Below are 25,802 nucleotides of genomic sequence, written 5' to 3'. Positions count from 1 at the left end.
TGTGGCTTACATGGATCCTTAAGTTATTCATAAGCATTTACTCCATAAGATATTCATAAGCATTTGTATGCATTTAAAGAGGATATTTCATCTTAAAACTGATCAAATGAGGTACAGTCAGCAGGTTTTTTGTCTGTGTGGTCTTTATAGCAGGTTCAAACTTTGACAGGAGAAGCAGAACTTTTACACTGCCTACTATAAAATTCTTCCTGAAAGCGATCAGTACAGATACCTCTCCTTTCTTTTTAATAACAGCCGCAAGGCCTACATTTTTAGGTCAGCTTTTGATGGGGCTTTGAGTCTATTCAGTTTTGATTTCTGAATATTGTTTTTGTCTTGTTTGTTTTCATTGATAATTTTTAAATTACTTTGAGCAACAGAAAAATAGTATATAAATATTTTAATAATGATCTGCCTTTCTTGCCTGACTGAAATGAGTCAACTTCTTTGGGGGTCTGAAATCAGAGTTTCAGTACCTGGATAACCACATGCAGAGACAATTTGAGGGGGAGCAGAGGCCTTCTTCATTCATTTTAGAGGTCTGGATGAGAATTTTTAATGTTCTAGGACAAGCTTAATATTTTTATTCAGCAGGGTACAAGGTAACTATGCTTATGGGAATTGTATCCAAAATATTTGGAGGGCACCAGGTTGGCTACTCCAGAAACATTTTTTTAAAGACTGAAAGTGTACCAAATCCTTCTAAACAAAGATTAGCTGGGTGACTCCAATAAAACTTTATTTGGAAGAAATGATTAGTCCTTAAAATAAGAAAAGTATGCCAATCTAACTGCTTAACTACAACTAATGAATTTATTAAGAGTAGAAGTAGATATACACCTAGCTGCCTCATGAGAAAAAATGTTGGTAACATGGTTTTGTATTTACCAAGCTGAAAACATTACTATAACAAAGGCTTCATGATATCAGGACACAATCCTAAGGATTGTTATTTGAAAGTAACAACTACCAAATCTACTTCTAATTTTGCACCTAGGTAATATAAAGAACTGCTAGATAATACAGAAGTAAGACTAAAATAATGTCTAAGTGGTAGTTTTATTACCCCTTGTTAGCCCCTGCAGTGGCCTGAGAGTCCAAGAAAATGACAATACAAGTTAGTTAGTTTTCAAAGAGTTTAGCAGCTAGTCACAATGCACAGTGTGAAATGGACTGCAGGGAAGGCTTAAAGCTGCTAGAATGGATGGTCAGTGAAGCTGCCTGTGAGTTGTCAGTGTCTGAACAGAGGGAGGATGGGCTAAGCCTCCTTGTTACACACTCTTTGCTGCTGATGCCATGAAGCTGTACAATCCAAACAACCTAAAAATTTCCTACCTGGCAAGTCCAACTGTAGCTAAGCAACTTACTGATAAGCAGAGATGCAGGGAGGGCTGGCAGATTCCCATAAGCACATAAGTTAGTTAGGTCTTAGAAAGGCCTTGATATGCTCTTTGATAGCAAACACCTGCTCATTAATTGGTGTTAATGTTCTGATGTGTCCTTTGTCCATCTTCTTAGTTGAGCCAGACAAGATGTAACAGGCTTTGCCCACAGGCAATAAAAGTATTTGTTTGTTCTTTGACCTATCTATACTGACTGAGCAGGCGGCACCAAATAAGGAAACTACAGACACAGGTAAACCAGAGCACAGAAAGCCAAGCACAGAGGCCTGCTGAGACCAAGAAGAGTTCCTCATCTGCTGCCTCTGGGGAGTCAGGAAATGTCATGCTGAGAAAGTACCCTTTGATTGTTCACATCTCCATTTCTCTTGGACCAAGGCTCATGCACAGGATTTAAGTTGTCACTAACATTTGCTGAGATGCAACTGGCCATAATATTAGACATGGAAGAGATGGTTTTACTTGGGAGTCCTGCACAGAGCAGAGGGTTGAACCTGATGACCCTCTGGCTTCAAACTCTATTATTCTATGCTTCTTCCTTAATGATAAGTGTATTTTTGCCTTTCCCTGCACATGCGGCCTAGGTCTGTGCATAAGTCAATCAAATTTTGCCCTGTAAGAAACATTTCCCCCATGTAGGAGCATTACTACATTGCAATAAGGGCTGGAACTATCTGAACTTTCAGTCTTCTCCAAATGCACAATTTTATGAAGAAATGAAGGTAGCATTAGGTTTAAGAAGCCCACTATGAACTCTTCAACCCATTCAGCTACTTCAAAAGACCATTCTCTACATTGCCCACACACAGATTCTGGCTTACATCTTGTTATTTCCCACAGTATTCCTGTGAGTGCTGCACAGGGAACAAGAAGTTATTTGGTACTTACACCTCTCTCTCTTTGATTGCACTGGGATCTTCCTTCTTCTTTGCTTTGGCTTTTACTCTGTCTTTCTCTTTGCTAGAAATGCATATAATTTTCTTATCAATAAATCATTGTAGATAGCTCAGGGATAAAACATTATTTTTGGGAGGAAATATAAATATAGGTTCAAATGATAAAGAAGAAACATAGTTCAAATATTTATAATAATAATCCAAATAATAAAGTGGAATATTTCCCCCACAGTATGGAACTGGAGCAATCTGTGTCCTTTCTAAGTAAAGCACTAGAAAAGCCATTTCTCCAAAGGCTTACATATTTTCTATTAAGAAATTTCATTATACAAACTAAATGGCAAACATGAACTGCTTACTTAATAAGAATAAAAAATGCTAAACTAAAATGCTAAATAATTTAGCATATTAGCTCAAATATGCTAAATTATTTTTACCCTCAGCATAATCAAAGTAGTTCAAACTCTAGCACTGTGACACAAGGTAGTAAAAAGATGAGTGTTCTCTGTAGTCAGTCCCAGAAAATATACACAAAATAAACTCCGAAATCATATTTTAAAAGTAAACACATTCACTTTTTCTTTGATTTTTTAGCCTATCTTCATTTGCTAGAAACCTTTGTTCTTTTCATAGTATCATAGTCACAGTACAAATTTAAAGTCACTAATGCTTGGAAATTCTGTCATTATTGGTTTGTTTTTGGGAATTAAAATGGTCCCAATCTTATGACTTAAATCTGAAATTAAAGGATGTTTTTGTCAGCAAAACCTTATTTGATATTTAGCATGTCAATTATAAGTGAACCAGCAAGTACTTCCAGTTATTATTGGCTACTAATGGAAAAATAATATTTTATTTTATTCATTTATTTTTCGATTTATATCCTGCCTTTTTCCAATGAAGGGCTCAAGGCAGCTTACATCTCCTCCTCCATCTTATCCCCACAACAACAACCCTGTGAGGTAGGTTGGGCTGAGAGTCTGTGACTGGCCCAAAGTCACCCAGTTGGCTCCATGGCTGAGCGGGGACTAGAACCCAGATCGTCTGAGTCCCAGTCCCATGCTCTGAACCACTACACCACACTGGCTCTTACAGAAGAACATACAATTAGCTGAGGCACTCACCATGCAATTTCTTAGTACTACCCCTCATCTGTTTGAATCTAACAGTTTCCTTCTATCAACAGAATGGAAACTAACAGAAGAAACAGAGCTTGGGAGAAACTATTGCAGTCAAAGAAATTTCAGCTACTTTATAGCATCAGTTTTATTCACTCAACTAAGCTGCCATATATTTGCATACCAATGAGAACAAAAGTTCTGAAAAACCATGTCGCAAAAGGCATAATTTTGTAAGTTAGTTCTTCCTGCAAAAGTTAGGAGTAATGGCTCTGTAAAATGACACCTGTCCTTACTTCTGAATAAGGATTGCAGTGTAAAGTATTAGTCCTATTAGGGTACCAGTTTACATATATTTAGATAGAAAAAATTTCTGTAACTCTCAATATGGATGGCAGGGAAAGGCTGGGAGCTGTAGGGCTTTTTTCTTGCCTAGACTGCACCCTTAATCATGCAAAGCAGTTGGAAGTTCAACTCAAATAATTCAGCAGTACCTGCTACTACTAAATAATAGCAAGAAACTCACATTCTCTGGTCACGAAGGCTGATCATACGTTTCATGACGGCATACTTCTTTGCTTTCTTCTGTTTCCCCTGAAAGGTGATACATTAATCAACTATCATGGTTTTGATGAAATACTATACCGCAATTTCCACAGCAAACTCAGCCTTTGACCTAGAAGATCTATCTCTAGCTGCAGACGTGTGTGGTTACTTATTGGTGAGGAAAAGGCATTCTGCTCATACATATATTCGTAATAAAGAACGAAGATGGCAGAGTTTACTTTTGAGAGAGTATTCTAAGCTCCAGCTAATCACGATTATAAGAGTGTCATCACTGATTTATGTACAGAATTATTTATTTATAACTGCTATTTAAACTCATTTTAGCTCGCTATTAAGGGTTGAATTCGTTCCGCTTATTGCTAGCCCTGCAAGACCTACCCAAGCCAGCACGTTTCCGTATCTTCTTGGCACCCGTGAGTTCTCTCAGTATGCCTTTGTGACCATCTATAAATTGTACTGGGGGCCAGGAGTCGCCTAGAAACGATTTGGTATATATTTTCATAGTAATATGTACAGGAAAGTTGGGTCCTTATAAGCAACAGCTCTACCGGTACTTACCATCTTGCAGCGCTCAACAACGCCCGCCTCGCGTTCTCAGCAGCATTTCCGGCGCGGAAAATTAGCTTGTCCGGCAGCGTAGTCGTCATTTCCGGATTGAGACTGTGGGCAGAGTTCGCTCAGGTAAGGCTGGTGCAGAACCGATCGTTAGTGTCTGCTGCACGGTTGCTGCCTTGAACTGCTACAATCTTCCTTGACGCTGGTGCTTTCGATTATTTTTCTTCTGGGATAAGGCAAGAGAAGGGAGGATTTAGTATGGGCTTCGTGTCTGGAGGAAGAGGGAAGCGCTTGCAGCTGGGAAGGGGGCGGCGCCCTTGGGAAATCTCATTCTCCCGCTGCCCTGAAGAAGAGGGAAGTGGCCGAGTGCTTTGGGAAACTGAATTATTGGGAGGTCGTGGGGAGGAGGAGTGTTCAGTGAATTTAAAGCACGGTGCGATAGTTTCAGAAAGGAATCAAGTCCATTGGTGGAAGGAAATAAGTTTGGGCTAAGCATATTGTTCACGAGGTTGTATCCAGCCAAATTTGTAGGTTATAGAAAGTCTGGAAAATCGGGTATTTAATAAGTCCTCTTCACTTCTTTCTCTTCACCGCACTTCCTTTCCATTTAAAAATTCGCCTGAAAGCCAGTTGGTTACTTTTCATTGCTTGATTTGATTTGAAAAATTCAAAGGGAGATACAGAAAAATTATAGTCTTCACTGTTCTCAGTTGCCTCATTCTAGAAGCCTTGGCTTTGAAAGCTTTCTTGCTCTCCTGTTGTCTCTGGTTTTGTGCTATTTGTGGTCTTTGCTTTTTACTGCAGTGAGAAATTTGTTTCCATTTTCTGGAGGATAATGTTCAGTCCTGTTTGTGCTGCTGCCCTAGAAGAATTGAAATGGAAGGTATTTTTCTCCCTTCCCTCATCCTTAGGTTTCAATGTTTGCCAGTATGTTTTCTGTTTCAATTGCAGTGTTAAATTTGCCTTGCATTTGCCTGTAGTGAATAGCTGTTCAGTTCTGAGTTTGTGTATGCATGGGAACTGCAGATTTGGTGCCATTTACCCTTTATAAAGCTTGAATGAAATTGAATTCCACAATTGTATGAACTATTATTTAATGAATCATGCTGTGTAAATGTCACTATATTGACTTTATCTTTGTGAATGTGTATTTCTTGAATGTATTTGCACACAGAATGCTGGGAGTCAGATGCCTGACTGGATCATTTCCAACTGATTAATGATTGTTTTGCAATAGTTCTGATTTTGTCAGTTTCTTCTTCTTTACAAAAATAACTTTTATAAAGATGGAGATGTTTTGTGAAATAGAGATCCATGGTAAACTGCTATTCTTACTTGCAAGGTTGGTCTTCTAATGTAGTTTTGTAAATAAGCTGTCACTTGGTCACTTACAGTGAATAAGAACTGCCTATTGGTGACCAGGCAAATAACTTTTACAAAATGCCTAGTACAGGCATGGGGGTGTGGGAAGAGAATTGGAATGTCATGGGCGGTTGCCGTATTTGTAAGACAAAGTGTAATAGCTTTTCCCAACCTTCTAAAATTCTTGCTAGAAACCTTGATTAATAACAATGTTTCTATTTTATAAGGAGCAATCTTGCTAGCACTTTCAGCTAACAGTTGTGGTTCTTTTGCAAGTTCAGCTGAGCCCTCATTATGTCTTGTTGAATTGCTCACATGAGAAATATTACCTATATTTTGTGTGACTGCCTATGGTCCGCAGGCCTAAAGTGTTCAGCATTCAGTTCACCATATTATGAAACAATTAGTGTATGTGTATTTCAATAGCTTAGTATCCTTAAGTACTCCAGAAAAAGCATTTTTCAAATGTCTCATTTATACAAATCAGCATAAAGATGTTACAGTGATATGTATTTTGGAAATTTTTGCCTCTTGTTCTGCAGTACATCCAATAGTAAAAATATTCTGTGTGTTTCACAATAATTCACAAAAAGATGGCTCACAAATGGAATAAAAAAGCATTCAATTTTTCCAGTATGCAAAATGTAAAAACAATTTAGAAGGTAAAGCAATTTGACTAGCAAAAATATGTGATATAAATGCCCAAACATACCCTTAAATATGTTTAATACGTGGGAGAAGAGGGCAGTCTTAGTCTGGCACAGAAAAGATGACACTATTGGCTTTAGCCACTCTCAAGGGCAGATCATTCCATAAGCAGGAGCAACCACTGAGTAGGTCCTCTCCTATGCTGCCACCCTCCATGTCTGTCTCAGGGATGGCACTCAGAAGATGGCCTCAGATGTTGATTATACTGTCTGGGCACTCTGTCAGGCATTGTGTTCTCAAGCCATGAAAGGCTTTCTAGGTTGAAACCAGCATCTTGAATTGGGGTTGGAGGCATCCATACAGCTAATGCAAGCAGACTGAAATTGATGTATGTTCAGAATATCTGGTCTCTGTTGATAGTCTGGCTACTGTATTTTGCACATGTTTCAGCTTCTCAACAGTCCTCAAGGCCAGCCCCATGTAGAGTGTATTACAGTACTCGGATGCTGCCAGCACATAGATTGCTAAAACCAGGCTATCCCTGTCCAGATATGGGTATAGCTAGGTTGCTAGCCAAAGCCAGAAGGCATGTTAACCTAAAGTGGCAAAGATGGCTCCAGGAGGACCACAAAATTATTATTCTCATTTGGGGAGAGTGCAGCCTCATTCAGAATAATGAGCATGCTCCTTTAAAGTAGAAGAACCACCCACTAATAGCTTCTCAGTTTTCTTTGAATTGAACTTCTGTTCATTAGCCCTTATCAAATCAACTGTTATAGTCAGGCATGGATTGAACATTTCCACAGTCTCACCTGATGAAGATGGAAAGGCAAAATAGAGCTGCATGTCATCAGCACATTTCAGATGATCATATGCAGAAGCTCCATGTAGGTATTGAATAGCATGGGGAACAGAACTACCCCTGGGAAACTCCATGCTGAAGAATCCATGGAGCTGAGCAAAATTCCTCAAGCACCACCTGCTGCCAAGACTGCAAGTAGGAATGATAATCATCTAGAAAGATACCATGATCAATGGTATTGGAAGCCACGAAAAAAAAAAATCCAGGAATATCAATGTTGTCATAGTTTCCTCTCTCTCTGTCCCCAAAAGGATATCATACAGGGTGACTAAAGCTGTTTCTGTACTAAAACAAGCCAAAACCTGAGTTGAAATTGATCTAGTCATCCTCATTGAAGACTGTTTGGAGCTGGTTGGCCACCATCTTCAGCCTAATGTTCCAAGTCCAGAGATGATATCTTTAGGAGTGATTTCACTGCCACCTATTTCAAATGGCATGAGACCACTCCTTTTTGTAGAGAGACGTAAATCACCTCACTGGCCCAGACAACTGGTCCCTTTCTAATAATTTTTATAAGCAAGAATAGTAAGGTTCTAGAATGGAATTGGTTGCATGGACCTGCCCAATCTTGGAACTGTACCACCTGAAAATCATTCAGAAAAACTGGATCAGACTGTACCCTAGATACTTTACTTGATTTGGAGTCTAATCTCAGGCAGAAGCAAAAGATTTTATTCTGGGAGTGCCTAGCAGATGTGTTAAGGTGGGCCTTGAACAATGTGCTTAAAGCCAGCAGCAGATGGAGGTAGTGAGATTTTTATTTATTTATTTATTTTTGGTGGGGGGATGACTTCACTATCCCTAATTATACTGGACTATAGGCACATACCAGATTGTGTCCATTAGGAATTTTTCTCCATCTGCACTCAGTCTGTCTCCTGTTTGGACCAAATCAATATATGCACAGTTTTAAAGGGTAGAATCAATACGTATTGTATTAGAAGAGGGAGAACTTGTGATGTTATTTATGTGTTTAAATACTGTGTTTGGTGTTGACTTGGAACTCCTTGTGCTAGGTTAATATGATTCCATATAATTTGAGCTTTATTTCACACAAGATACATTTTCTATAAGGAAGTCATTTTTTTTGGAGAGAAACTGCTTGAATCCTGCATTGTGCTCATCACATTTGATTAATATACACCATGTACAAGCACAGCTAGAATCCACAATTGCCAGTAGCTCTCAGCACATCTAGTAAAATAATGCTTATGTGCATTCATGCATCCGACAAAGTGCACATGGGGATTATGTAATTTTCTGTATGGAAGTAACTTCTGTGTAGAACAGCTTCACTTAGGACAAAGCTTCCTCAGTTGCTGATGTGATTCTAGAAAAACAGTCAAGGATGTGGAATTAATATTAATGGATAGACTTTTCTGAGAGCTGCCCTATAAAAAGGGCTTAAGGGTTATGAAGAGCTTTACTATTGGAAGGTGTCTTTACTATTGGAAGGGCCAATATACTATATGTTTGGGAAACTATTAGAGCTGAAAAAAATATCTGGATCATTTTTTCCAATTCTTCCTTTTTGTGTTCCTTGCAGCCTTTAGCTTGATTGTATTGGTATAGAATGAATTTTGTGCCATGAACAAAATGGAAGCTTCTTCCTTTTGAACTTTCATTTGATAAAGTTCCAAAGTAGCAGAGCATGTTTTAAATCCAGAATTGTTCTGTAGCTTGATAGAGCACAACACGTAAAATCATAGAGTTGTAAAGAGCATCAGAGGTAATTTAGTCCACCTTTTGGTAAAGGAAATTACTATTTTAGCATCTCTAATGGCAGGTGAAGCAAGGACACCAATTATGAAGTGCCTGGTGTTCCTGCTGTGTAGCCCACAAGCAGCTGGAACCTCCTTCAGGGGATCCGGAACCTTTGCTGAAAGTGAAGAAAGGAGGGGAAGTTTCAGTTTGGATTTAACTTTACATGTGCAGATGCTTCTTCCACATCTCAAAAGGATTGCTACTCTGACTGCTAGTATGCTGTAAACAGTTAGGTTTCAATAAAAGAACTGCTTCTAAAGTTTTTGAATCTCCTGAAAGGAAAGGAAAGAGGGAAGTGACTTGCTCATAAGAACTGTCAGGAAATGTTTCCTAATTTTTAGGGGAGATCTCTTTTCTAATAGTTTGAGCCCATGGGCTTGAGTCCTACCCTCTGGAGCAAGAAAAAACAAATGTGTTCCATTATCTATGTTCCAGCCAGCTAGATATTTGAAGATAGCTCTCATATTAACCATTTATTCTTGAGGCCAAACAACATACCCAACTGTTTCCAATCTTTCCTCACTGGAAGTCCACAGTCTTCCCAATGCCTTTGCCACCTTCGTATGAAACATTCCAGTTTTTGAACTGTGCTGCCCAGAAATGACTGCAGCACACTAGGATAGATCTAGCCAAAACAGAATAGAGTGGTACTATTAATTTTTATCAGAGACAATGTTGGGGCAATCAGCTAGGCCTGGAGTTCCAAATCTGTGAGAGGCCATCTGCCTACCACCCTGGTGCCCATGGGCACTTTCTGAAATAAGTGTACTGGGCCTAAAGAACTCTGTTGTATCTGATCCCCCAGGTTTAGCTGACTTTCTGCTCATACATGCTTCACTTCCTGTCTTTCCCCACTTTGCTTCTTCTGCCTCAACTTTTCTTTCTGAAGTACAATTTCTTCCTTTTCCTTGTCCATATATCCCTTTTTATGAATAGGGTTGTCCTTAGGAGATGAGGTCCCTTAAACAGAGATGCACAGAATTTAGAGCATATAAAATTGGCATATGCAGCTTTGTGCATATTTTGGCCTGTGGACCTGAGGCCTGGATCTTTTAGTACCTAGTACGGTCCTTGCTTTTTATGATTAGAATGCTATATTTCTGCTGATTCAGCCTTAAATTACATTAGCCTTTTAAGCACCTGCATTGCACAGTTGATCCATGTTTAAATATTATTGTTGTAATTACATTGTGCTTATAACCTACCTTTTTTCTTGTGAGAAACTCCAGGCAGATTACATAATATATATCCTCACAACAACAGTCCTGTGAGGTAGATAGGATTGAGAATGGGTGACTTGCCCAAAGTAACCCAGTGAGCTTCATGCCTATGGGGACTAGAACCCAGATATCCTAGGTGTCCAGTCCAGCACTCTAATCATCATAACACAGCTTAGGTTGTAGGCTACTAAAATCCCTCAAATCTTTTTAGGAACGTTGTCATGTGCAGGTAACTCCCTCTTTGCCTTCTCCAGCAGATTCAGGTGAAACTTTAGAAGTACAGTTCTTGCAGGTTACAGGACAGTATAGGCTTCAACCACATGGACTCATTGGAAGATGCAGTTGTATGGATCGTCCTCTTGCTGCTTGGAAACTCCCCATCTCAGGCTTCCAAGATTCCTGTGCCTTACCTGACTTAAGCCAACAAGGCAGGAGGAGTGACAAAGATTGCCTCTGCTGTTCCAACTCAGATCTCTTTTATTTTCATTAGATAGGCTTTTTAGCCTGTCTAGCAAGTATTCTTTGGAGGAAGATGGAAGAAAGCTTGAGGAAGTTCAGGATAAATTATATTCTGGTCTCTCTTCTCTCCTTTCTTCCCCACCCAGGGCAGAGTCCCTCTTCCCCCTCTCCTCTGCATAGTTCTCTAGGCACTGGCTGCAAGAGATAAGGGTTGGGTATCAGATCTCCACAACTTCCAAACCATCCTAGGGATGTTTACCAGGGAGCTTAGGATTGCTTTCTAATTCAAATTAAAAGTGTTTAAAAAACAAAGTAACTCAGAGGTGACCGTGCTAGCATCCCCTTAGTATGCATGCCAAGTTTAGGGTGCTTGGGTTTCATGTCCCTTTCACTGTGATGCAGACAAGACCCACATGCTTTTCATTGCTATTCTCAGTTTGATGTTGTTTACACATTTGAAGAGCTTCCTCTATAAGCATTCATCCAAGTCAGCTCTATGTATGTTGAGACAACAGTGGGCTTAAGACAGAACCCTGAGGCATTCCATTCCTCTTACGGATGCTGTCCATCAACATACTGCAAGTCCATAATTTACCAACTTATCCATAAGTATATAATGAGGGACATGATTGAAATCCTTGCTGAAAGGAAAATATCAATAGCATTCCTCTGATCTGTTAAAATAGTAGTTCTATCAAAAAAGCAATAAGGGAATGCAGAGAGAGGGATAATATAAAGTTGCTTCAGTCTGATTGAGAAGTGATATGGGTACCACTGCAGGATGCTAGAAGCTATTTATATAATATGTACAGTGTTTATGCTAAGTAGTTGTTTGAATTATTGATATCAGGATGTTAACGCTTCTGTCTTGCAGGTGACAACTATATCATTAATAAAATCACAAACATGTTTTAAGTAAAAGTGATCAGAAGCCTTCTGATGGGGCAGTCTATCTGGAGCAAGATGTGTGATGTTTTTTGCCTGCCTGCCTCTCTTTTCTTGATCTATATCACAAGGTGGTGCACTAGAACCTCTGGTAGCTATTCAGAAAAGTCACATTTATTTGTGAGAATTATTGCTGTTAGAGACTGTCAGTAACTCTTCAGTGAAATTTGAAGACATTTGCCTAAATGTAGATGATTTCAGATAACTCTAAACTCTGGAATATATGAATTTATTTGTACGGTTGCTAGAGAGGAGCAGCAGAGAAACCCTTTGAGTGCTGCTTGGAGGGGCAGAGGACATTTCTGCAGGGTAGGCTAACAAGTCTAAATGCTGTGTGAGTTCATAAAATGTTACTTCTGAGACTGTTGCCACTGCATTACTGTCCTTACTACCACTTTAAATGGAGTGCTGGTGCAATAACTACTTGACCATTTTAATCAGAAGCTTGTATATACAATTATTTTCATAGAATCTAATCTGGAACATGGCTTTCAAGTTGTTTGATGCAAATGACTTTATAATCTTTTTGTCTTGCGATAAGGCCAAGAGAATCTGTGTAATTACTCATATTTTAAGGAAGGCCTACCTAAACAAGTATTTAGTTCCCTGTTCATTACTTAATTATTGTAAGTTCTACAATTCAAGTTAGCTTTCCAGTTTGATAAAATTACTGTATCCTGAGAACTAGCTAAATACGCAAAGTGGCATGTTTCTCTGTCCCCTAAATATGCTTGGTGTGTGGATCTAGATTGTGGTATAAAAAAGCAGACTCTGCATGCATCAGCTCTGTCAGCCTAGTAGACTTCTTGGCCTGCCATTTCATATACAGCACTGCAATACACTGTACTTTAGTGTATTACTAAAACACTAATAAAGGTTGCTGTGTTAACTCTAGCCTTCAAAGAGTAGCAAAGGTATTGCCACATTTTAGGTCAAAATGTATACAGGACGCTTGTTTGATCAGGCATGGAGGATGCTAACAAAGGACAGTTTGGAGTGCTAGTTTTATCCCCTGCAGTTTTTATCTTTCTCCCTTTGATAGAGAAGGGAATCTTGAGTCTATAGTCAGATTTGAAATGAACACAAATTCTGTACTGAAAAAAATTGCTCATTTTTGGAAATGAAATGAAAAACATTGAGACTGTTCAATAAGTTTCCATAGTATTTTGATTGAATTTACCCACACCAATGTGGTTTTGGTAGTTGATCCTTGCAACACCAAGCAGTTTGAAGCACCCCTAGATGTGGCTATAGGGGTGACAGCAAACAGCTTGGCTCCCTTCCAGTTGGTTCTAGGACTTGGAAATTACATAATTTTTAGCTGTTTGTAGCCTAGATAGATTGGCAGTGGGAGCCATTGCTGGATCTCTCTTGGTCTTCTCTATGAAAGGTGATTTAAGCATCTGTGAAGGGGAATCTCCACTGCTTTGTCCAGCACTTTTCCCTAGTTGTATTATTGTATTAAGTTTGAGGATCTCCATAAAGCCATGTTAAAATACAGTATTTGCATCAGTGGTTCCTTTCATTATGCTAATTGCAGGGAGTCAATTTAAGAGTTTAGATCTTGAGCTGCCTTTCCTGCCTGCCTAAAATATTTTGGAATACTTGTACTAGGAAAGTTAAATCTTCCATCAACAGACTTTTGAGCCATGTAATATATTGCCTATCTGGAATTGTATCTATGAGAAAGGGTGTCCCGGGGCTGATAGGGTTTCTTCTGGTATTTATTGACGTTGTGTTGATGCATGAGGACTGGGTTGTTATGAAACACAAGTAAAGATCTTTGAAATAAATCCCGTCTTTTTCTATCTTGTCTGAAGAATTTGGAAATTTACAAATGAGTGGAAGCATACCAGAACTACAAACCTTGAGAATAGGTGATGCTTGGGAAGGTATAGATGGTGTGCTTTTGCTCTTCGTGTTCCATTTTTTATTTTTTCCCCTGTATAGTTCTCTCTGTCAGGAATAATTAGCTACAGGTTAAAGTTTTGACAAGAGACCTATCATTTTTGAAAGCTCTGGGCATAGCTAAAGATATAGTCTAAACTTTTTTCCTCCAATTGTATTTTTATGTCTTTTTAGGATTTATTATTTTCTTCTGAGTTAGATTGCTATATAATATCCTAAGGCAGATAAATAACATCTTTGTTTCAATATATGAACATATCTCAGTAAATGAATAGCTTGGTCATAGAAATGGGAAAAGTTAATTTTGGGTTTTCAAATATACATAGCAAGGCAATTTACCAATTAAACTTTCCCACACACATGTAATTTTTCTTTTGTTTGCACAATAAATGCTCAGTAGTAGTTCATTTGTTGTACAGAATCTAAAGTTGTCAGTCTTTGAAATAATACTTCTGTTCTCAAGCAATTGAATTCAGAAAACTTAATTTCTACTCTCACCTCAGCATGCCCATGGCTGTGAATGCTGTTGACATCCCTGATGAATGACACAAGTCCTTCCTTCCCTATTCCTGTTCCGTTTTGTACCTACTGCAATCTGATTTTATGCATGTGTTTGCTGTGCGTAGCAGTGCAGCTATCTTCTTTGCCCCACTCCAGTCCATTATATGTGGACTGATCATTGTGCTTTTTTCCCTGAATTTGAATTTGGACTTGTAAGATTAGGACACAAAGACTAAAATGAAGTTGAGCTGTGAATTCACTGATCATCTGGATAATAAACCCAATGTACAGTGGCTTTTTTTCCCTGGGCTTTATTTTATTTACTGTGCTGATTCTGTCAGCTTGCAAGTACCTGCTCTCACTTAGTGTAATTTACTTAATCTGGACTTTATTGGGATGTTTACAATGTTACCAGATCCAAATGTTTAATCAACATGCCAAGGTTTTAGCTGCCCCCTCAAAATCTATATTGAAGGAACAAAACCTGAGATAAAGAGCAAGAACCAAGTGACTGATTATTTTTTGCCTGGCTCGATGGGAATTTTTAATATTAGTTCTCAGGCTTTCCCTCAGGCTGTGACTCATGACTCATGACTCATTTGGTTTGCACCGTCACCACTTGCAAATAAGGTAGCTTAGTTATTGTGAGTGAGGCAGCTTGCTGGTGCATGCTGCTTATCAGTCCTGCTGCATGCAGGAGCTGTTGGACCTTCCATCTGTGGATTCGTTAGTGTTAACATGTGGTTGGTTTGTTCTTGGATTATTTCTGAACCTTGTCATGGGAAACACATAAAGGAATTCCTGGTTTGCATGTCTTTGCGTTGCTTAGCATCAGCTTCTGCTCATTCACAGTAATCCTTATTTTTTATTCAAAAATTATATTACAATGACATGCAAGACAGGCCACTATGAGGCTCAATTCCTGAACTGCAGGCACCTCTCTATTTATCTCTCAGGCTGCCCCGAGTCTAAAAGCTGGGAACACTAAGCACATGGCAACCCTCATAACATAACACAAAATGGTTTTACTATATGCAAAATGTATATTAGGCTTGCTTCAGCAAATTCAGTCAAGTGATGGTGATGTTCTTGATCTGCTTTCTTATTCAGCTTGTCTATTATATGACCAGTGTAATGAGGATGCTTTCTTATTTTTCATTTCAGGAGATCTCCCAAGACATCTTGTGAGGGGTGCATGGTGTGATAATGCAGAGGAACACTTCTTGAGATGGTCAACTTGTTATTCTACTTGATTCTCTGACTGTGAACCTATATTGTGAATTCCAGGATTGCTTGTCCCAGTAATGATCTGGCAGTCATTCCTTCTTCCTGACCCTTTCCAGGTTTTTGTATGCTGAGTAAAGGTGCTGAGGAATGGGTACTCACGTCTTGCCTTTTAGGGCCTGGGAGCTTGTGTAAAGGTATGTGTCTTTCTAAGAATCTTATGTTCTACAAACCTATCATACTTTTTAAAAAATAAGATTTTACCCATATAAAAAGCAAGGTACACTCTATAGTAAAGAGCAAAAAATACATGGTTAAATATTACCCTGATATTTGCTATGCTAAAACTTTGTAAATATGATTGATCTTCTGTGAGCTAATTTTGATGAGATTGCAGTGTTCCAAATTCTCCCACACCATTCAGATACTGTTAGAGTAGCAACTTCCTTCCAGTGTGCTGCTGTATATGTTTTAGCTGCCCTATACAGGTTTATAAGGTCACTGACATTAAATATTTAAGATAACATGATATTGCTACCTTAAGATTTTGTGATATTTTTGTTAATATTTGTTAACTGCTTTGGAGATTCGTCCAGTAATAAGTGGAATGTAAATTTTATAACTAAATGTTAAGCTAGTGCCAGAAACTGGCATCCCTATTTCTAGATAATTTTTCTGATTACAAGTATAAACCCGCAAAAATGTTAATGTTTGCTGAAGAATATCAGTGATCTTCAGTTTCTGACAATATCTTGGTTCTTGTTTTGGACTGTATAGCTTTTGTTTATAATTTCATGCTCTGGAACTGTTATATATTAGTGTAAGTATAAAAGGGTAGATTTCAGAAAAAAGAAAGATTGAAGAATGTTTAGTGTGTTTCTGCAGAGCATTTTTGTTAGGATACTTGCAGTGGAAAGGGAGATGGAACTAAGGGAGTGATCCTTTGGCCACCATGACATCATCCAAGGGGCCATAGAATACAGGATTCTTATATCTGAGGCAGGAGATAAGATTTTGAGCTTGCAGCTGGGAATCCACACACTAGTCCCATTCTTTATAGCCAGCATGGAAAGAACCATTTGGCCACATCATCAAGGTTGGAAATTTAACCTAGGGGAGGGTTTAAGAAGGTATCCTGTCTTTCTCTGCAGCCTCCTTCCTTCCTCATCTGAAGAACCCCATCTAAATAATTGCCATCTAACAGAACTGCAGAGTAGGAGTGGGAAAGCAAAGATTTGCCTTCACCACTTCTCCCATTCTTCATAGGATGTCTGTAATCTTTTGAGCTCAGAGGCTTATATGTATATCGATTGGATTGTACTGAAATCATTTTTTTCCTCTGTTTCAGATGCAGCTGTGATCTTCGGCTGTTTGTCTCATTGAAGGGACCTAATGTTTTACGTTATTGGTAAGCAAAGAAAATCTGTTCATGGGATTTAGAAAGAGCCATGGGTCTAATTTTAATCTGGCCATTGTCTGTTTCCCTAATATGGAGAGATACTAACTTATATGTAATCTTTTCCTGGCATAACAAGATCCTCAGACCTACTTCGGTTCCTTTCTTTAGCTCTTGTGTGATGTCAGAAACTGTGAAAAATGTTTTAGCGCTTGAGGCAGTTAACCTCAAAATGCTCCCATGTCAAGGCAGTGAAAGTAATAAACTGATTAATTAATCATTTGTCACCCTTTAAGAGTACTCAGAATCTGCTGCCTAATGGTAGGACTTAGCTCTGTGTGGAGAAATAGTTCCTCTGATAGTTCCACTTTAAATGCTGTGCTTTCTTATCCTGTGTGGTTCTGGGCACGCTGCAGTGCTAAAACTCTGCTCTTGTTGATTCTGTCAATGGATATTCAGTGTCTTGCTGGATCTTATAACCACCAATTTTCTCTGTGTGACAGGTGGGATCACAGTATCTGTGGTAGCTTTCTTTTTCACCATTAAGTTCCTCTTTGAGCTTGCCGCACGTGTAGTCAGCTTCCTCCAGCATGAGGACCGGGAGCGCCGAGGAGAGCGGACCATTTATGACTACGTGCGAGGCAATTACTTGGATCCCCGCTCTTGCAAAGTCTTCTGGGATTGGAAGGATCCCTGTGAGGTGGGCCACAGCCTGGCCTTCCGAGTGCATGTAAGGGAATGCTTCTGTTTCCATGACTATTTGGGATTAAGTTTGCCTTTTTTTTGGCAGAGCAAAATCCCTTCTCTAGAGGGAATGGGGATTATTCCGTCTAGCTTGTTGAATCAGTTTTGTGTTATGAGCTGATCCTTTCATGTGTTGATAGGAATGACTATCACAGAATTGGGTAGTATCTAGGAGGTATCTCCTATGCATTTGCTTTTTCAGTGACTTTTCTGTGGGCTTCAGGTTACTGGATACAGCCAGGGCACACATAGTGATCTCACTGTGAGGATTATGTTTTGTATTCTTTCCTTATGTATTTAATTTTGTTGAGTTTGCCTTGTATGCACCCATCAGATCTGGAGGTTTCCTGTCTTTAAACATACTGGGAAGCAGTAATTTTTGTTAATGATGTTAGCATTTCTACCATATGATTTTAGGCTCAGAGGAAAGTGGATTTCTTTTCTGTACCCTAATTTCATACAGTTACCATATTATGGAATAATGGCTTGTTTTGCACTTACTGAGTCCTTATTACACAGATGTAAGAGTATAACTAATGATGCTGCAGGTTATTATTTACATGGTTTTTTTTAATTTACCATGCAGTTATTCTATAAGAATGGCCAGCCTTTCCCTGCCCATCGTCCTGTGGGCCTGCGAGTTCACATCTGCCATGTGGAGCTAGCAATGGATATTCCTGTGACCCAGGAAGTGCTTCAGGAGCCCAGTTGCAATGTGGTGAAGGTGGCATTCACTGTGCGTAAGGCTGGGCGCTATGAGATCAGCATAAAACTTGGAGGCTTAAATGTGGCATATAGTCCTTACTACAAAGTCTTTCAGCCAGGTAGGGTCTGGTTAAGCCAATAACAAGTAGATGGGAAAACAGATATATGAGCACTGCTACAGTTGTTGCCACTTAATATGTATTTAGCACCAATACCTTACTCAGTGTTGCATTGTTACCCAGCAAACTGTTGCTTACATTGCCTGCCCAACTTTGGGAATGAACTTGAAGTTATGATCACTATTTAATTGAAGGGCAGGCCAAAATGAATAATATTCATTTAAATAACAGAAAAACAAGCAGTATTTTAAGATGGTGGGGCATGATAACATGATAACCCTGATTTTCTAATAATCTGGTCTTCCTTCAATAAGAGCTTTGGTTTATTTGAGCATATTCAGTAAGGATTCAATGACATTTCAATTTTCAATGGATTTTCAATGACAAAGGATTCACCTTTACAATGACATTTGAAAGAGCCCACTGACATTAACTGTTATGGATCAGACCCTTGCTACCATCTTTTGAAATGGCTATTTGAGATGGGAATAGAACCACTGGTGTAGAATTCCTCCATCGGATTTTAAATTTTTAGCTGAGAATGCACCGGGGGTTTTTAAACAATTTTTTTATTGTTATATTGTTATTATTTATGTATTTATGTATCCTTTGTGAGCCGCTCCAAGGCTTTGTTGCAATGGGGGCGACATAGAAATGTTTTAAATAAATAAAATAAATAAATCTCAGAAAGCTGTTTCAAAGGAATCCCATGTAGGAGTCACTCCTTCCATTCCTCTGGCAAAAATTAATCTAGAAAGTTGGTGCTATCCAGTAATGTTAAGAATTGTATAGAACCACCCATTTGAACACTTTGCCCTAAATGAATGGTTGCAATATGCCAAAGTTGATGCATTCCTTTGAGTCTAGAAGGGCATGTTGTAGGAGTGGCCTCACAACCACTTCCTCTTGCAGTAGGACATTACTGTAGTGTGGTGTATTGCTTAAGAGTGTGGGACTGGGACTCAGGTGATCTGGATTCTAGTCCCTGCTCAGCCATGGAGCCAACTTTGTGACCTTGGGCCAAAGACCTACCTACCTCACAGGGTTGTTGTTGTTGTGGGGATAAGAGAACAGGAGGAGAGCAATATAAGCTGCTTTAGTCCTCAAAAAGTTGGGATATATCTAATAAATCAATCTATAAATTGCATTAATCACATTTGGACCCAGGTTCTCAATCTCCTGATAGGTATTATAAGGGTAGATTAATAAAGGGTCAGCAAAGAGGCCCTTCTCCAAACGTCTTGTCTGCATCCTCAGGTTACAACAGCTAAAACTGATCCATTGAAATCTGATTAGCTATTACTCTGGAAATAAAGCTAGGTCCAAATGATAACAAACAGAAGCAATTTTATCCTTAAAAAATGCTTGGCAAGGAAGTCACATTGGGATACTGAAGTTTTTTTAATGTGTCTCTTGAGGCCAAATTGGAAAAAGCCTGAAGCCATTTAGAGAAGTTCCACTGGATAGCACTGAGAAGACAATATGATGAAGTATTGCTTCCTTGCAACCATCACTACCATATGCTATATGGGCTAAATGGGCTCTACCACATGTTTGATTAGATTCATTTTGCATTGTCCACTGTCTATTAGCTTGTCCTATCAGCTATATTGTTTGCAACTAACTATACACTAAGGCTCTGAATGAACCCTATCCAGCAGGTCAGAGGGTGCAGGAACAATTGTGTGAACTACCCAAGTTAAGGCTTCTGCAGGTAATTATCTGAGAATGTCTAAAAACTGTCAAAATCCACCAGTCTCTGCAGACAAGCCATTCTAATTAGCCTCTCATGAATGTATATTGAAACTTCACCCAGAAGTAATCTTTATCAGGCCATTGGTATGGAGAAGCAATTTGCCACATCCAAATCACCATCTCCTACTCCACTGAAAATATCAAATCAGAATGTTATTGCCATAATGTTGGATCAATGGCATCTTGTGACAGCTCCATGGTTGTCACTGCAGTCAGGAAAGTATCAGCTGTTCACTCTGTGCATTTCTTTATCAGTCAACTTCAATTTCTGCTTCTTTATCAATATTTAATTGTTAAGTTTAACGTTTATTCTAATTTCAAGTCATCTTGTACTCCTCAGTCTATATTACATGTGTTTCCAAACTGTCTTTTCTTTCTTATTTCAGGGATGGTGGTTCCCTCCAAAACCAAAATTGTTTGCCATTTCTCCACTCTGGTGCTGACATGTGGACAGCCACACACTTTGCAGATAGTTCCCCGAGATGAATATGATAATCCTACCAGTAACTCAATATCACCGATAGATGAGCACAATTACAGCCTCACAATCCATGAGGTAAGTGATGGCTGTCCGCTCCCCTTTGCTTTATCTTCTATAAGATTAGAGCTTGGTAATACTATCTAACATATGTTCATTTTGTCTAGCTTGGTCCCCAAGAAGAAGAACCTTCTGATGTCTTGTTTGAAAAGTCCGTGGTGTCCAATCAAGAGACATGTCAGATTCTCCTGAGACTCACCCTACTACGTAGGGGGTGTTTCCGTGCCTGCATCTCCTACCAAAACCAGCCTATTAGCAATGGAGAATTTGATATCATTGTTCTAAGTGGTAAGCCTAAAAAATGCACTATCTTCATTTGCATTTTAACTCCTCCACATAATCCTCTTGACAGATATTTAAAGTTTGTTGTATTCACATCTAACCTGTCCTTGCAGAAGCTTAAGCTGTCATTGTAACATGAAGGCAAGGTAGGCTGAGAGAGAAAGGCTTATTCATGTTCACTGAAGCAGCTGTGAACTCCAGCATGTGGTTTGAATCTGGTCATTCCACATACAAATCTTACATTCAAGCCATTACAGAACACTCTAGAAATGTTGTCTTCCCTATAACTTCACTGAAAAAGTCTGTCTCTTTCTCCTTGTTGATTTTATTAGTTTGCTACTGGTAAAGAATGGTAGGTAGAGGATACCTGCTAAAATATTACTGTCAGCTATTCATTCTGTTTTTTTACATTTGTTTGGTAGGAAAAAAAATAGGTGAAATAGTATGAAATCCATGATTTACATGAATACTCCACAGATACAGTCCTGAAAAACTACTCACTATGTACTCAGTGATCCAATCCTGACGGTTAAGAAACAGTTTCAGGATGTGGAAATTTGGAATGGGCTAGTAGTGAGTAGTGAAAAGCTCAAATAGTTTTCCCTTCTAATGTGCTTCAAGTGCATCCTGCCTTTTTTCTTTAATTATGAAAAATGTTGGATTTCAGTTGCACCCATTTGTTGCAACTGAACAAACAAATGGCTTTAGTACCAAAATACATTAAATTCATTAAGAAATGCATAGCTGAATATTTGGCTTACTGAAATCAGTATAAGAATTTAAGTGTGATCTCTCACAAATTTTTTTAATTATGTTGTAACCTTTGCCCTATTAGATGATAGAACAACAAGAAGATATGTCATGGTAATAATTTCCTTACTTTTGTCATATTCCTACAACATAAAAGGGCAGAGGCTTAAACAAGGCTCTGCAATTCAAGCAAGGCAACTTTACCCCCAAAGAAAAATGAAATTTTATAATTTTGAAGGGAAATTAACCAGATAAGTGGTGCAATGCTATGGTCCCTAGGAACACTTACCAGGGGCCATAGGATACATTGGATCTTTTCCTCTGAAGACAGAGAGGTTCAAACTTAGAGGGTGAGATCTGACCTCAGAACCCTCCTCCTGCACCATATGGAAATATTTACAGCCCTTATCGCTTTGAGGCAGAGAAGGGAGGGGAACAGTGGGTAGTCCCTGGGAGTGCTGATCTCAGATCCCCAGCCCTGTCCTGGCGAGAGAACTCAACTAGTCTTAGAGGTGATGTACTTTTGTTACATCCATTATTTTCAGAGGGCCTGAAACAGTTAAAGCAGAATGAAATAGAAACTGGAGGGAAGACTTATGCTTCTACTCTTACAGTCTGCTGAGCTTGCATCAACATTGTGAAGAACGCCTATTTCTTCGTCATGGCCTCTGTGCATCACACATATGGGTTCTGCGCCTGCGCAGTGCCTCTGGCCGGAAGATTAACAGCTAACGGTTTTTTGGCGGGGACTCTGCTCCCCCTCCCCCCTAGCAGTATATAAGGAGCAGAGTGACCGCCATTTTCAGTCTTTGCGACCGCCGTTCGCTGTGCCTCGTGCCGCTTCGCTCTCGCTAAGATTTATCACTTACCTCGTTCCTTGTTCGAAAATCTTGCCCTTTCTCTTACAATTTGTATTCCTTGCTCTTGTTGTTACTACTTCACTTATATTTCTTAACGTGCACTATTTTTTCTTCTTCTTATCGTTCCTAAAAAAAAAAAAAAATTACTTTCCCGCTTTACTATCTTCCTCTCTTCAAATTTCTACGATGGCGCAAAGGGCGGCGTTCCGCAAATGCGGAAAATGCGGCTCGAAAATGCCCGCAGCAGATCCGCATGATCTGTGCCTCCTTTGTTTAGCGGAGGGGCACAGAACCGATAAGTGTGGCCATTGTTTGGCCTTCTCAAAACAGGCGAGGAAAAATAGAACCGCCTTCGAAAACTCCTATGGGATCAGGCCCTTCTCCAATCTGACCGCCTGGTGGCTAAGTCCACTGTTGTGGCCCCACCCGAAGGCCGTCCAACTTCGGCTGAGTTGCCGCAATGCCCGGCCTCCTCCATTGCTCCGCCTTCACGCTCCTCTCAGGAAGGCGCACTTGCTATGGCCGACCAGCCTGTTTCCCTGCCGAGGAAACAAAAGGAGAAAAGAAAGCACGGTGATTCAGATAAACACCCTGTGCTTAAGAGGGCCAAGAAGGACAAGACGAGCAAACCGGCTAAAAAGCCGAGGAACCCTGAGCAGGCAAAACAACGCCATTCAGACTCAGTCTCGTCTTTGATCCCGATACCGGTCTCAGAACCGACTCCCTTGGTACCGAACACCCAGGAAGTTATGAGGGTCACCCCACCAGCTTCACCACGCCGGCTGGCTGTCGAACCCGTCATGGAATTGAGGAGGGGCTCCATCTCTGATGGGGAAATAAGAGACTCTCCACCTAGAGCTCGATCACCAACCCCAATGCCGTTGGTACAGATGGATACTGATATTGCCATCTTCCCTCCAAAAAGCCGTAGGAGCCGTTCCTCGGATGCAAAATCTGACGATTGGTATCAATCCAGATACTCCTCCGCTCCGAGACGAGCAGAGTACGACTCTGCAGGCTGTTTCCCGACCAGGGAATGATCCTCGCCACCAGCCCACCGGGAGCGTTTCCATTCGACTCCCAGAGATGCCCCGAATGCCCCATCTAGAGAACGTGGCAGATCGGGGTCATCGGCTGAATCTTCCTCCAATGTGTCCCCCACTTACTGGATGGAATCTGAAGATTCTGAGGCTGATTCAACCTCACCGGATGCGGCAGTTACGTCACAGGGACCGGGATCACCTGATGAACCCTATATGTCATTCAACGATCTCATGGCCAGATTAGTGAGATCGCTTGATATACAAACCCACCAGCAGCCGGGACCGAGCACGGCCCGCTTTCATGATGTTGTTAGAGGCGAGCGATCCACATCCATTGCCTTGCCGCTTATTACAACTGTAAGACAGGCAATGACCCAACCATGGGACCTCCCAGCTCAGCCGCAACCGACTTCACGGAAATATGAGTCCATGTATCGGGTGCGAGAGGAAGACATCCCGTTTCTCCTCCGCCACCCAAAACCAAATTCGGTTGTGGTGGAATCATCGCAGGGTCGGGAGGCCCGTGGATATACCTCGCCTAGAGATAAGGAGGGCAGAAAGGTTGATTCCCTTGCCCGTCGAGTCTACGCAGCATCGGGCCTAGGGTTAAGGATCTCTAATTATGAGGCCACCCTGGCGCGTTACCAATATTTTTTGATGCAACGCCTAGATGCCATCATAGATACGATGCCAGGAAACCAAGGTGAACTTGCAAAAAGCTTTGTTAAAGAAGCGATGCAAGTCGCTGTGCAACAGCTTTCCACTGCAAGGCACCACGTAGACTCGGATTCGAGGTTGCTGGTAGGGGCCATTTCCCTCCGCAGACACGCCTGGTTGCGTAATTGCAACTTCCCTGAAGAAATGAAGCAGAGAATTGAAGAAATGCCGTTCGACGGATCCGGTCTCTTCCACGCAAGAATGGACAGTAAACTGAAGAAGAGTCACGAGTCCCGCATGACCGCTCGTTGTATGGAGCTAAAATCTTTACCTAGATGTGAGTGGTCATGGTCACGCCCGCAATACCGTTCGCAATTTCCGCTTCGGCAACAACAACAGCAACAACGTCACCAGCTCCTCAGGCAGCAACCACCCCAACGCTTCCAACAGGGCCGCCGTAGATTTGATACGGACAGGCGACAGCGTTGGCGTTATGAGCGAACCGTTCCTCTCCTCCCATCTTTACCCTTCCCCCTCTCATTTGGGGATCGACTGAAGAGTCGACTCTCCATTTGGGAGTCAATCACATCTGATGGATGGGTATTATCTATCATCCAGCACGGATATGGAATCAAATTCGATGTTGTGCCATCTCCGAGTCCTATTCGATATACTACGCCTTCTTTGGTGCTGTTACACGAGATTCAACAACTTCTCGTTAAGGGAGCTATTCGTCGCCTCTCGTTATCGGAAGGACTCCATGGATTCTATTCCAGATACTTTACGGTTCCGAAACGTGATGGAGGTCTTAGACCAATACTGGACTTGAGAGCTCTTAATAAATTCATTACACCAAAGAAGTTTCGGACCACGCTTCAAAGTATTCTTCCGCTGCTGGGGAGAGGGGATTGGTTCGCTTCATTAGATCTAAAGGACGCTTATTTCCATATTTCAATACACCCAAGTTATAGGCGTTTCCTACGCTTTGCGGTAGACCAGAAAGTTTATGAATTCAATGTTCTACCATTTGGATTGGCCACGGCACCAAGGGTTTTCACGAAGTGTATGGCCCCTGTGTGTGCACACCTCTGGCTGTGCGGGATTCGAATTTACCCGTACCTTGACGATTGGTTGCTTGTTGCCGATACGGAAGCTGCACTGGCGTCTGCTATTGAACTTACATGCGCTCTGTTGCACGACCTTGGACTTTGCATTAACCGACGGAAATCTTCCCTTGTCCCTACGCAGGTGATCGATTTTATCGGAGCTCGACTGGATTCGAGGTCGGCAAGAGCCTTCCTTCCTCGAGACAGACGATATGCGATCGTTCATCACATTGCCCGAATTCGGCAAGCAATAACAGTTTCCGCCCGATCTATTCAAAGCCTTTTGGGGCACATGTCTTCTGCCATCGCTGTGGTCCCTCATGCCAAACTACGGCTACGTCCCCTTCAACTGTTCTTCAACAAACTGTTTCGACCACAAATAGACCCTCCTACCAAACGAATCCGACTATCGGCTTCA

General features: G+C 40.5%; 2 protein-coding genes and 1 long non-coding RNA gene across 14 annotated transcripts in view; 1 reads left to right on the top strand and 2 right to left on the bottom strand.

Moving 5' to 3' along the window:
- The window catches only part of FCF1 (FCF1 rRNA-processing protein), a 9,011-nt gene extending 4,399 nt beyond the window's left edge, over positions 1-4,612 (bottom strand). Inside the window, exons 1-3 of the mRNA XM_044435795.1 lie at positions 4,540-4,612; positions 3,941-4,008; positions 2,289-2,360 (exon numbers count right to left, since the gene is read on the bottom strand). Coding sequence (XP_044291730.1) covers positions 2,289-2,360; positions 3,941-4,008; positions 4,540-4,542 — 143 coding nt within the window. The 5' untranslated portion in view covers positions 4,543-4,612. The remainder of the gene's footprint in view (positions 1-2,288; positions 2,361-3,940; positions 4,009-4,539) is intronic.
- Positions 4,613-4,645: 33 nt separating this feature from the next.
- AREL1 (apoptosis resistant E3 ubiquitin protein ligase 1) overlaps positions 4,646-25,802 on the top strand; it is a 97,644-nt gene continuing 76,487 nt past the window's right edge. For 5 of the 11 annotated variants that reach the window (XR_006415291.1, XR_006415290.1, XR_006415292.1 and 2 more), the window contains exons 1-7: positions 5,252-5,419; positions 15,370-15,626; positions 16,778-16,837; positions 17,329-17,555; positions 18,156-18,393; positions 20,535-20,704; positions 20,794-20,974. Coding sequence is in view for 8 of the 11 variants with exons in the window: in XM_044435939.1 (XP_044291874.1) it covers positions 16,822-16,837; positions 17,329-17,555; positions 18,156-18,393; positions 20,535-20,704; positions 20,794-20,974 (832 nt within the window). In the remaining 3 variants the exon portion in view is untranslated. Of the gene's footprint in view, positions 4,663-5,249; positions 5,420-11,553; positions 11,868-15,369; positions 15,627-16,777; positions 16,838-17,328; positions 17,556-18,155; positions 18,394-20,534; positions 20,705-20,793; positions 20,975-25,802 lie in introns of those variants that run through there. The other 6 variants (XM_044435935.1, XM_044435933.1, XM_044435938.1 and 3 more) reach the window with 6 other exon arrangements.
- Positions 6,356-11,042, bottom strand: LOC123026382. 2 transcript variants are annotated; one of them, XR_006415293.1, is made up of 2 exons: positions 10,378-11,042; positions 6,356-9,287 (listed from the first exon to the last, which is right to left on the bottom strand). It is a non-coding gene; the product is annotated as an uncharacterized LOC123026382 (long non-coding RNA). The 2 variants fall into 2 exon arrangements; XR_006415294.1 differs by lacking the exon at positions 10,378-11,042 and adding an exon at positions 9,671-10,046.

This window comes from Varanus komodoensis, unplaced genomic scaffold (assembly GCF_004798865.1).
Source record: "Varanus komodoensis strain SLA01 unplaced genomic scaffold, ASM479886v1 scaffold3, whole genome shotgun sequence".
NCBI classification, from domain to species: Eukaryota; Metazoa; Chordata; class Lepidosauria; order Squamata; family Varanidae; genus Varanus; species Varanus komodoensis.
The sequence above is the reverse complement of the archived record's forward strand: the minus strand, read 5'-3'. Positions and strand labels throughout refer to the sequence as shown.